The sequence below is a fragment of the Molossus molossus genome, unplaced genomic scaffold (genome assembly GCF_014108415.1).
Source record: "Molossus molossus isolate mMolMol1 unplaced genomic scaffold, mMolMol1.p scaffold_m16_p_17, whole genome shotgun sequence".
In the NCBI taxonomy this organism is placed as follows: Eukaryota; Metazoa; Chordata; class Mammalia; order Chiroptera; family Molossidae; genus Molossus; species Molossus molossus.
The window spans coordinates 12,326,776-12,339,746 of NW_023425352.1; the positions used below are offsets into that span (position 1 = coordinate 12,326,776).

General features: G+C 41.7%; 1 protein-coding gene across 1 annotated transcript in view; it reads left to right on the forward strand.

The window, feature by feature from the left end:
- The first annotated feature begins 10,111 nt into the window (after positions 1–10,111).
- Positions 10,112–12,971, forward strand: part of ABLIM1 (actin binding LIM protein 1) — a 265,955-nt gene continuing 263,095 nt past the window's right edge. Inside the window, exon 1 of the mRNA XM_036265699.1 lies at positions 10,112–10,206. Coding sequence (XP_036121592.1) covers positions 10,194–10,206 — 13 coding nt within the window. The 5' untranslated portion in view covers positions 10,112–10,193. The remainder of the gene's footprint in view (positions 10,207–12,971) is intronic.

Consider the following 12,971-nt stretch of genomic DNA (forward strand, 5'->3'; position numbering starts at 1 on the left):
AGAATAAATCTTTGGTGATTCTATTTTAGTCCAAGAAGAATGACTACTTTCTTCATATTTTGGCATTTGTGAGACCTCAGGAAATGTACCTTTAAAAGAAATCGATGTCAAACCGCCCAGGCGATGAAGCTTCTAATGGTCCTGCTGTTATCTAGTTATCCCGGAACAAAGTGCAGTTCAACCAACGTTAATACCCAACATCACACCGGGGGCTGCGGACAAAAAGACCAATGAGGCCAAACTTCTGCTCTTCGGGACCGGTTTCGTGTGATGGGGTGTGGCGGAGGGAAGAAAGAAATCAGTCAACAGATCCTTTCGACACGGAGTGGTGCTCAGACTGTACTGCAGCACAGTGAATGGAGTGGAGAAGGAAGGAACAGGTGGGAGCCAGGAAGAGAAGACTGAAACGATGAAGAGGCAGCTATGAAAATAAGGAAGGAACGAGTGTTCCAGGCACAGGAAATCATGGCTTATTTGAGGGAACGTCAGATAGTATGGTTGCAATATAGCACGCGTATGTTTTTGTGGGTGTGTTTGGGTGGTGAATGGGGGGAGGGGAAGAACGATGAGAGGAAGTAAAGAGCAACACGTTTGGAAAGACAGTGACAACCAAAGGTGAATGATTAATTATGTAGTGTCAGTATTTTTGTGGTAAGAGCAGAAAGAATGTAACGGAAAGATGAAAGATGAATGAAGACAACCTATCTGGACATCTCAAGGGATTCAATGTAAGGTCTCCACTTTGACACAAGGAGAAGTTACAAAAATTCATGGTTTAAAAGACATCAGAGAGCAGGGGCAACAATGAGTACTATATAAACTAAAGTTCTAGACAGGGAAGGGCCCTTGTTAGGTGAGCTGACAGTCTCTGGCCATTTTTTTCCCTGGGGGTATTTGACAGTTCTTGATGAGAACTAAGAATCAGGCTTGGCCTAGGAACAGGGGCCATTCGAGGAAAAAGAGAAACAAGTGAACGTTTGATGGTTGTGTGGGGCAGGCTTGACAGATTGCAAACTAGCAGAAAACCGAACACATAGGAGCATTTGCTGATTCCTGGGTGATGCAGGACACCAGGGGCTCGGCCAGAGCGTTGGAAAGGCAGACTGAAATACCCCAGCTTCACAGTACTTACAGGACCAAGTTCCGCAGGAAGGAGCGATCCTGACACAACTAGCCAGTTACTCCCTCAAGGCATTTGCTAAATATTGAAACTGCATGGGTTAGAGGGCAAAAAGCTAACCTCAAAACCTCTGAAAGGCAGAACTGACTCTGAAGAGATGAAAAGACAGAGACCAGCAGGCTGTCAGTGAAAAGCCAGAAGGACCACACCCGAGACATCAGGACAAACAGAAATCCTTGTTTGGATTGAAGTGACCTGCTTCTTTGATGGACGATGACATCATCTGCAGCTTCTGGATTCTTTTATACGTGATGTCTGGCATACAACCAAAATGACAAGACGTGTGAAGAGACAGGAAACTGTGGCCAATAATCAAGAGAAAAAAACAGACGATACAAGCAAAGTCACAGATCGTTATATGTTAGTTAACTAACAGGGACTTATTCTGAAATTAAGAACATTTGGATGAGTTTAACAGACAAGATACAGCAAAGAGAGTGTTAGTGAATTTGGGAACAGGTAAACAAAAATTGTCCAAATTGAAACATAAAAAAAAAAAAAATAAGGGAGAAAAAGAATAGAGCATAAGAGATGCATAGAACACAGTCTAAAAATAATCTAACATTTATAACCTGAGAGAGGAAGAATACAAGATGGGTCAGAAGGAATATATGAAGACATCAACCCAAAAGTTCTTCTAAAAGACCACCAAACTCCAAGTAGAGTAAAAGAAAAGAAAATCACACAAAAGTATATTGTAGCCAAACTGCTGAGAACTGAAGATAAAGACAAATCTTAAAGCAGACAGGAAAAAAGAGATTTTATTTTATTTTTTTAAATCTTCATTCAAGGATATGTTTTATTGATTTTTTTTTTTTTTTTTTTAGAGAGAGAGAGGAAGGAAGAGAGAAAGAGAGAGAGAGAAACATTGATAGGTTGTCTCCTGTACACTTCCTGACCTGGAATTGAACCTACAACCTAGGTATGTGGAATCAAACCCACAACCTTTGGTGCACTGAATGATGCTCCAAGCAAATGAGCCACCTGGAGGGCAAAGACATTTTACTTTTAAAGGACAATAGTAAGACTAATTACAGTCTTTCAACAGAAGGTATGGAAAAAGGTGATGGAATAACATCTTTATTGAAGAAAAAATGTTATTAAAGATGTTACTAATGATTTTACCTACACCAAAATGGATTTGTTGTCTGCCACCTCATACTTATGACTATCGCCGGGGTCCTTTGGAACACTCGTTAGCACTCTGAGTTACTTTCCTCACACCCTTTCAACATTATGTACTTTGGGGCTTCACACTTGTGTGGAGTAAAGATCACCCATACCAGGTTACACAGCCTGGACCCTTATTCTCCTTTACGATGATGCCTACTTTGTACTCCACTGGTTGACTCTGCAATCAATTATAACATCAGGATAATCTTCTTGTCAGGGCTCGACATTGCTGTGACCCTCTAGGCAAGAGCTCTCTGCCTGTACATTAGAAATATTGCTTGTATTAGAAGTTTCTATTCTAATTTTTTGTAGCATAACATGGAGGCTTAGTGATGAGGAACATTTTTTAGGCCATTGTAAACATCAGATTTGGAATTTTGTCACGAACTATAGACCAGGTCATTTTTCTTCGTGTCACTTAGGAATTCCCCATACCCACAGAGTAGAGACAGAGGAGGTGTTCGGTCATGTAAGCAGCCGTGCCAGCATTGGCTGCGGGCTCCTCTGGTGTGATTTCACATATATGAACAATGACTGGGGAGAGGGAGTCTGTAAAATGCGTGTCTTCAGTACTCCCATAGACTCATCATAAGCGAAACAAAACAGTGAGAAATCCCTGAGGTTACTGTGACATTCTGGCCCATCCATGGTGTTTGCAATGAGCACCCGGTGTTTCTCAGATGCTTCACCTCCCTCCTGGAGCTAAGGGGACACCAGCCAGCAGCACATACGGAGTCCTTGACGATTAGAAGGAACAAGTTGCCACTCGCCATCCCTCAAATGTTCCGTCAAGATCTGTTCTTCTCAGGCTGCTTGAATACCTTGTGTTTCTTTTTTTGTTGTTGTTCAGGTCACTGGTTACTGCAGTGGGTGCTTTTGGACAGCTAGTACTTTTTGGCCTGACTCCTGTAGGGACTAGAATCTATTCTTACCTCTGCCTTGATTCCCTTGTACTGATTTCCTTTAATGAGCCTACCTCTGAAATATTTAACGTTCTTAGAATCTATATTTCTACACATGAAATATTTAACGTCTCCACTCTGCTCTACCAAACCCGGCCACTGGTCCTCATTTCTAGATTAGACACCTGTCAAGTTTTACATTCTGGTCTACATCTGGATTTAAAGTGAGATCACTTAAATTTCTTCGATGTGGGCACAGTTAGGAGGTTGAGATGGACTGAACACCGGTTTCAGAGTAGTGATGGACAAGTAGATTGGTGTCTTCAGGCACTAGTTAGCTCCCTCAATGGAAACTAGGTCTGTAATGTGGATATAGAGGGGTAGGATCCACACAACGTGTCCATTATCAACCAAGTAAAAATTACCACTTGTTCAATGGTCTATATTAAAAGTTTTCTCACATACATTATTGTACACAATAACCTTGTGAGGTGGATATTATTTTTATTATGTGCATTTTGAGCCCAGCAAATGGTAATTTTATCAAGAATGTATTATATGCTAGATTATATGATAGCATATTTAGCATTCATCATCTCTTTGGATCCATAAAAGATCCCAAAGAGGAAGCAACTACTTTTCAGATGAGGAAACTTGAGGTTTATAGAGGCTGTGCCTACCAATGCAGGAGTAGCAAGTGAGAGAGCTAGGATTTAAAGTTGTTAATCTCTTAATCATAGAATTTGGAAGTTAAATGACTTGCCCATGGTCTCCCAGCTGGGATGTTTGGGACTGGAATGACCTGGGGCTTATGGTAATTTATTGTTCACTTTGAAAAACAATGTCAAATGTATGGCTTTTAGTATTTTTACAGAGTTGTGTATCTGCTGTAGTCAGCTCAGGGTACCACAACGGAATACCATAGACTGGGTGGCTTAAACAAGAAAAATGATTATTTCCCAGTTCTCAAGGCTGAAAGTCCAAGATCAAGGTACCATGGTGGGCTTCTGAAGAAAGCTTTCTTACTGACTGACGGATCGGAGTATTCTTGCTGTGTCCTCATATGTTAAGGAAGGAGGGAGGGAGAGAGAGAGAGAGCAGCCTGGTGTCTCTTCTTATAGGGGCATTAATTCCATGATGAAGATCCAACCTTAATAATCACATCTAAATTAATTATCTCCCAAAGGTCCCTTATCCAAACATCATCACATGGGTGAATAGGACTTCAACATACATTTTGGAGGACATAATTCAGTTTAAAGCACCTCATTTCCCAGTTGAAAGTCCCTAATATGTGTCTTCTGTTTCAATCCAGATTCTCTAGAAAGAGAACTGGATGCTCAGCCTGGGTCAGGTCCTCACTCCAGTCAGCTGTGGCTACAAAAAATCCTGTTACATAATTGTGTTGTTGTGTGGTTTAAAGAATTCTCTTGTTTAATAAAAGTAATTTACCATACGATTATTTATCCCTAAATGATATATTCTGGTTTGTCTTATCTTCCTTTAAGAGTATTATTCTCTATTCTATAGGCAATTAAATAATTTATAGATTTGTTTGGTCCCTGAATGCTTGATTTAAGCTTTACTAGGGTGGATGGAGTGTACCTTTTTACTCCAGCAGTATTTTAGCCTCTCTACTAAGTCCATTGAATGCTTAAGATTGTTACCAATGAATCTGCACTGTGTCTAGCCAGAATGCAAATATCTTCCAGCCCTGTGTGAACCATACATATTGTTCAGCTTTCAACTTTTTGTTCATTTTACCTACACTTGTGGAGCTTCACCCTCTACATGTGCAGCCTAGTTCTCAGTAAAGTCTCAGGGGGACTGCTGCAATCCTTGGACTCTTTCTGTACATAGTTTCTTCTACCTCACAAGTTGGTATTTTGTCCCACAACCAGCTATGTCAGACTCCCAGGACAGTGATCTCTGTGTCCTAAATCATGTTGTTTGGTTAGAGGGTGAAGAAAACACAGTATCTATGAAGCATAACAAAACAAGGTATGCCTGAATAGGCTAATCAGGGTTCCATTGTCGTTGACTTTCATCATTCCTTTCAAGAAGTTTGTTGTCTTGTTCTAGGCTATGTCATTTCTCTTTGACTGCTTTTTGGATCTCTTTGTCTTTAGTGTTGTTTAACTTCATTGCTCTGTGTCTAGGTCTAGATATCTTTTTATGCATCCTGCTTGAGATATGCTATATTTCCTTTGTCTATGCATTTATGTTTTTCTGTTAAAAATAAAGTCCTCAGCTGTTATTTCCTCAAATGTTATCTGTCCTGTTTTCTATCCTCTCTTAAGAATTCTATTATTAGACCATCTCATCCTATTCTCCATATATCTTAATCTCTCTTTTGTATTATCTATCTCCTATTCTTTTATAGCTGTACTCTTAATTTAATTATATTAAATAATTTTTAATATTTATCCTCCATTTCAATAATTCTTTCTTTGGTTCCAACTTATTTTCTGTTTCATATACCCATTGATTTTTTAAAAATTTAACAGTTGATAACTTTGAATTTCTACTTGGTTCTTTTTGAAACTTACTTGGTTATTTTTTTATAGTTTTTTATTGGCTCTTTTTGATATGTGTCTTCTATTACATTACTTTATTATTTATGCATTTCCTCTCTTATATTTGCTAACTTGGAATTACAATATCTGAAGTACTTAATATCTATATCAGATAGGTGTTGTTTATTCTGACTCAGAGTAGCTTGTTACCTTGTGTGATTGGTAATCTTTGATTATCACCTTATTTTTGGTTGATCATTTATGGAATTCTGGAGATCTAAATTAGGAATGCTTTCATCAAAATAAAATTTTTGTTTGCTTCCTTTGGGTATCATGGATGCTACTGATCTGGGACCATTTTAGCCCCCTTTAATGTCCTGGATTAATGAAAAGTCTAAGGTTTAGCTTTTTTACCCTGTAAATCATTTAACTTCCTTAGCAGAATGTAAATGTCATGAGGATAGGGTCCTTACCTTACTTGTTTACCATGCTTTTTTCATTGCCTATAACATGGTAGATATTATAAAGGTATTTGCTGAAAAATTATTGAGTAGTTTAGTCTGCCTATTTTTTTGCTTAAAGTTATATAGAAAACAGAATTACTTTCATATTATTTATGAGTTTAGAGTCAGCATGAGAAGTGATGGTGAGTCAGCAGTTGAAAAGCTGTGTGAGTAAGACTCCGTATTCAATCATTTAAAAATCAATAAAGAATAGAAAACACTAATAACATACTAAGTTTTCTTCCATTAGAAGGTGAAAGGGTGTTTTTGGCAAAAGTCAAATAGTAATATATCTTTTTATCCAATTCACACTGGAATGTGTTTCTTCCCTTTGGTCTATATAAACTCTTTTTAATAATTTCAACCAATAAATTATACTTTATTTTCTGACTTTAACAATTTGCACTTAACGTTTCTCTTAAAATTGCATATGCTTTAAGTTTGCTTTTGCAATGATTTCTAAAGTATTTTCAGTTATTTTAGGTGAGCAATTTGTTAGAATGTTCATGCTACTAAAAGGAACTTGATTGCCATGTGGTTAGAAGAATTAGTTTCAGATTTCTAAGATTATAGGAAGAGATTCTGGGATGATGTGCTTGACCCTAGAAAGCATTTCAAAGTATCATAACTTCAAACTATAAGCATATCATATATATATATATATATATATATATATATATATATATGGAATATACATGTGTATATTACACACACACACACACACACACACACACACATGCTTAACCTGAACCGATACTTAACCTGAAGAAGACTAAAATTAAATTTGTAGGGAAACCTTTCTTTTGCTGAAGATGATATTTGATAATAAACCTACCATTTTTCAATCTTCCAGTCAATCTGGTACTGAGTACTATCTGTGTGCTTAACAGTATTGTGTAACGTGTCTCATTTCACACTTAAAATTATATGTGAGTATATTTTATAAGCACTTGTATAGTCTATTATAGGCATCTTAAGGATAAAAGTAAGATTTCTTCATTATTAGGCTTTTGCATCATACCTATAGTTCTGGTATAAGGTTATAAATACCAGGATAATTATAGCCATTAAAGAAAAGGATTGGAGCCCTGGCCAGTTTTGCTCAGCAGTTAGAGTGTTGGCTTGTGGTCCAGAGAGACCCGGGTTCAGTTCCCACTAGGGCATGTACCTTGGTTGCAGTTTGTCCCCGGCCCTGGTTGGGTCGTACGGGAGACAGCCACTCGATGTGTCCCTTTCACGTCAATGTCTCTCTCTCTCTCTCCCTCCCACCCTATCTGAAAAAAAATGGAAAAATGTCCTCGGGTGAGGATAAAAAAATAAATAAATAAAAGGACTGGATATTCATTACAAGGATAAAAGTAGAAAGGCACAAATTCTGGGACATCTGTATCTTATTAGTATGATGTCTGGTATAATATATGTTCTGTAATATACTTCCAGAACAAATTCAATTCAACATGACTATCCAAGTCTCTGATTTTAAGGGGCTTTCAATCATTTGGGGAGACAGGAAATACATTAAATAAGCTTAACAACAAAAACAGTTAAATACCAACACAAACCAATATATTAAGAAAAATAGATGGTTTTGAAAATACAGTCTGCAGAAGTTGAGAGAATGAAGAAGTCACTGTGGATTAAGGCAGCTGGCAAACATTTCATGAGGAGGTGGTATATAAGTTAATTTGGGTGGGGAGGAAGGCATTTGTAAAGAGCAATGAGAATGAGGGAGACTGGATATTATGATATTAATATGAAACAGGGGAAAGTATTGTCTACAGCAGAGCATTTGCTTAGGGGAGTTGCTAGAGGTGGTGCTGGAGAGGTAGGAGAGCATAAACTGTAGAAAAGCTTAAAATCTCTGTAGACCATGAGCCCCAACAGACACAGACAATGACATAGACAATGTCTATCTTGTTCACCATTATGACTCAGATATCTATCATAGAGACTGGTACATAGTATATGTTCAATAAAATTCTGTTGACTCAATTAATGATGTGGATGAAGACACTTTTAAATGTTGAGGCTTTATCTGGAGATCACTGGGGATTCACTGGAGGTTTTGGAGTATGAAGATGTCATGTTATAGATAGTGTTTTATAAAAACAATTCTCAAGGCAATAGGCAGAGTAAACTGGAGTGGGTAAAGGTTGGATGTAGGGAGAGCAGCTAGGCTAGTCATGTAATCATCCTTTGGGTGAAAGGTTAATGGGATATTGGGAAAGAAGACTTGTTTTGAGACTGAAGCAACTGGAAAATTTTCTACCTAGAAAACATTGAAAGGGATGTTACCACAATGGATGAATAATGAGTTAACTTTTGTAGCTGGTAGTTGAATTTGAACATTTTTACTCTCATGACTTATCTTTTTCTAGTATTTCCTTTCCTGCATAATCATTTGATTGGGCTTTCTTTAATGATGCTCAATCATCAACCAATTATTTCTTTGTAGAGCTATTCTGTTCACTTATGCTTTGAATATTTCTGATTTGTCAGACCTAATATACAATTCCCATCAGATCAGTGTAGATTTGGAAAGTGCCTACACAGACAATAACTAGAACCTCTATTGTGAGAGTAATAGAATACGGGGGAGTGAGTGTGACTCCCTGACACTTGGAACTCTTCACTGGCCCTAGAGGTCTAAAATACTGCACCTGTTCTCCTCAACGCTTAGAATCCCACTTCTTCAGCTCAGAACTTCTGGATCTGGTGGCCTTTGTCATATAGCATCAGGCTCCAGTTGATACAACTCCAGGGCAGTCGAAGATTGTTTTTGCATTTTCGTGTTTTTACCCTAATAGATAGAAAAAGTGGGTTTGTGTAGTGTTCACCCTACCCTCCAGCCCCTCCCCGCCCAGCCGGACACTTCAGAGTTAATGCAGTGAATCAAATGTGTCTACAGCGACGATGTTCAACCAGTGAGCCACAAGCAACACCTGACTATTTAGTCAGGGGCACTGACCTCTTTTCCCTTAGATTGTCAAATAAAACGTTTTTAAAAAAAATGACAACAGCCACCACAACAATAGCTGTCTGGTGTGAATGAATAAAAATTATACCAATTTTTTTTCAGATCAGCAAAAAAATGTATATATATTTTGGTGTGCTGCACGATTTTAGTAATTAGTTCAGTGTGCCATGAGATCAAAAAGGTTGAAAGTCGCTGGACTATAGAGGTTAGTTGTCTGTTGATTCAAGACACTGAGCCGGGTCAGCCCTGTTCTCCAGGACTCACCTCAAGGGTCCCTGGAGAAAAGTCCCGCCCCGTCGCACCCAGCTGACTTTGAAGGGGTCACTGGTCTCTGATTGGTCTCTGATTTTGCTTTGACCTGCACGGGCACCGCCCAAGGCCTCTCCCCCTACGGGCCAAGCCCCTCAGGCGACAGTGGTCTTCCCTTCCTTTCAAAGGCATCATTTAAGCCCAGGAGAAGCAACAGAACAGCTCGCTTACTTTCTCTCTCTGGGACCAAAGCAGGAGGTCGGAAAGCCACTAATGACAGCAACAACATTGTTATTAGTTATTGTTTTAAATGAAAGACTTGGGGAGGGGGAGACGTAGACCCTATTGCCCACCCCACTGCTCTCGGGGACAAAAGCCCCGCCTGGCGTCGCAGCAGAGCGGACAGCGCGTCCCCAGCGGCCACTGGACCGGGGCTGGCAGGGGAGGCCCCGAGGCGCGCCCCGCCCCGCGCGGGCAGCTTGCTGTCAGCGTTGCCACGCCCCGTGGAGGTCCCCTCGGCCGCGGCGTCCCTCGGCGGCCAGGTGTCCTGTGAGAGGCGTCCCTGAGCTGTGAGCCGCCTCTCCACGGGCGGGCGCTTGTGCGCGCGGGTGAGCCATTCGGAGATATTTTCCTCCCCACGCCCTGCCGAGTTTCTCCTCTGCGCTCCCTGCTTCGGATCCTGCTGCCCGAACCATGTCTGCAAGGGGTGAGTAGGGACCAGGTGGGCACTGTCCACGGACCCTGCGCGCCCCGGGCCCGGCGGGCAGGGTGCTGAGCAGGGCGGATCCGGCAGGTGCCGGAGGGCAAGGGGCCGAGAGAGCCCCGCTGGCCGCAACGGGGCCTGAAACTTTGCCATCTGATCCCTGGGCTCTGGGCGGCTGGGGAGGTGCAAGGAAGCCCTCGCCCTTGACCTTGACCCCCGGATGTAGGCGAAGCCTGAGGGCCAAGGTCGGTGCCTGGCTGGTCTGTACCAGGTGCAGGTGTGAGCTGGGAGGGCGTGGGGGATGGGCTCGCTGCTGCCTGTCCTGCTGGGGAGCTGCCTGAAGGGCTGGCCGGGAGGGAGGAAGAGGTATTTTTTTCCTTCTTTCTTGTTACCATTTTGCAGCTCGGTTATGGAAGGAATCCAGGGCTCGATGCAGTAAGATTTAAAGCTGCAGTGCTTACACCCCATTAAAAAAAAAAGTAATTCCCTACCTGTACTCCTCTTTGCATTCATTCCCCCCACCCCTTTTCTTTCTGGAATGAAACAATTTTTGCGGGTGAAAACAAAAATCAGAATAGCTTTTCAGGCAAGAGTGAAGGGAATGTATTTCTTGCCATCTGGAGCCCGTGTGATGCTGGGGAGAGTGGGTTAGTCATACTTAGCTCCATGGCTGCTACTATGAGGGAAATATTAAAGAAATCAAGTCACCGTGCAGCTTGCCAGCAAGTCACACCAAGTGACTTGGTTGCCTTGCCATAGCATTTGAAGAAAATATTGATTATTTTCAGAAATTGTATTTGAAGGCATTGAGTACCACCCCTTTTGATACCCTGAAACTTGTAGAAGGAGTGGCAGAGATTTTTGTTTAGTTTTTTTTTTTTTTTTAATTCTGAAGGATTAAACCTACTGTTTTGGGGAGGGGGTTAGGAATTTAATAACATGTGCTGGATAGTCAAGTGCTGCTTTTCAGGGTTCATTCCAGGCCATGGAACAAATAGAGTCATTTCTAGCCAGAATGTTTAAATTCTTTTTTAAGAAAACTGGTCTTTGTTGATCTAGCAATATGGTTGGCTGGTTCCGAACCTGGAAACGCAGTGGTGAGGGTTGGATGGAATGACCGAGTTTACATTTGTAAGAGACTGGGATATGAGGTCCTGAGATACTACCTGCCTAATGAGACCTAAGGATTTGTGCATGTCAGAGGAAGAAGAAAACGGGTGGAACAGATATGATTTCAGGGGACTGGGTGTGTGCGGGATCCTCGGGCTGACTCCGGCTGTATGCTCTGAACTGTGTTCTAAGACCGAGGCCTTCCGACCTGTCCTCTGTCCTGAGAACCTCAAGGGACATGGGGAGAATGTCTCTCACAGGCTGTAAAACTCTCTAAGGTCAGAGTTCACTTCTGATGCAGCTTTATTTCATAGCACTCAGACCCTTAGTACAGGACCGAGCACACTGTAGGAGTCAAGTAACTGCTGAAACCCTGGCAGGTCCTAGGAAGCACCAGGTTCACTAGGAAACCTGTGCCCCAGCTTCACCGTGTGCCTGGCCCCACCTGTGACAGGGTCTCTGCGGTTTATCTGCGGTGGTGAAATGAGGATGGACCCAGTGATTCGGAGGCTAGAGCTCTAGACTGGTACTGGGTTTGCCAGTATTTCTCCTTGAACCTGGTTTCAGGCAGGATGATTTGGAGTCAGACACAGACATTTCTTGTTGACCCTTCGAACCCCATGTCGAGAGTTAGCATTTAACTGTTTTAAGTCTGACTGATCGTGTGTGTGTGTGGGGGGGGGGCATGATAATAAAGATCAGTTATTGATGCTTTGTATATGTCAGGTACTTTGCATGTATATATCATTTTATCCTCATAATAACTGTAGGAGCGAATACTGCTATTACTGCCCCATTTTACAGACGAAGGAACTGAGGTTTGAGGAATTATGTAATTCTCCTGAGTGGAGTGGCAGATCCTGATTTCCATCCTGGTCTGTCTGACTTCTGATCCTGTCCACTTTGTCTTACTGCCTCTCTCTTATTGGTCTTTTGAATATCATAGTAAATGTCACAATCCTTGATTTACTAAGAAGAGAGACAAAGTGCCTTCCACTTGAGATGGAAAGGCAATGACCTTTGTCAGTAATTTAGAATTTCCAAGGCAGTTACAAGCATCCTCATGGACATTGGGTAACGAGGAAGGGGAGAGGAAAAGAGCGGGATGCAGGAATGAGGGCGGTGGTCGGGCATGCCTGGCTTCAAATACCCTAACTTTGGCACGAGAAGTTTTCACTGGAGACCAAGCTGAGTCCCACGCTGTGTCCACGGGAGGCAGAGGTGGTGAGGGCTGCCATCAGCTCCACAGAGTAGCAGCAAAGCCCTCTGCTGGACAGTGGCCCTTTCATGTGGTTGGGGCGCAGAGAGACTATGGGAATCAGAGCGGCACCCGCTTTGCTGCCGTCTTCCGCTTCCATGTTTACAGCAGAGCTCAACCGAGATGTATGTGCTGATGATAAAGGGGAGACTTCATTCTGTTTCTTCTCTCTTCCTTCTTCCTGCCACTGCCGGTTATACCACTGTTTGCACAACTTGCCTTTATCAGTTTCTTTCGTGGTATGTTGTAAAGACTGATGCACCTAGATTTCTTATTTGCTGTTTTGTGGGGGCTGTTTTCCTGGCCTGTATCAGCTACAGTGCTTCCTCCCTGGGTTACAGAACTCTCTAGCGCTTTATCAAACTGAAAAGAGATATTTGATGGCCAACTTTAGTCATTA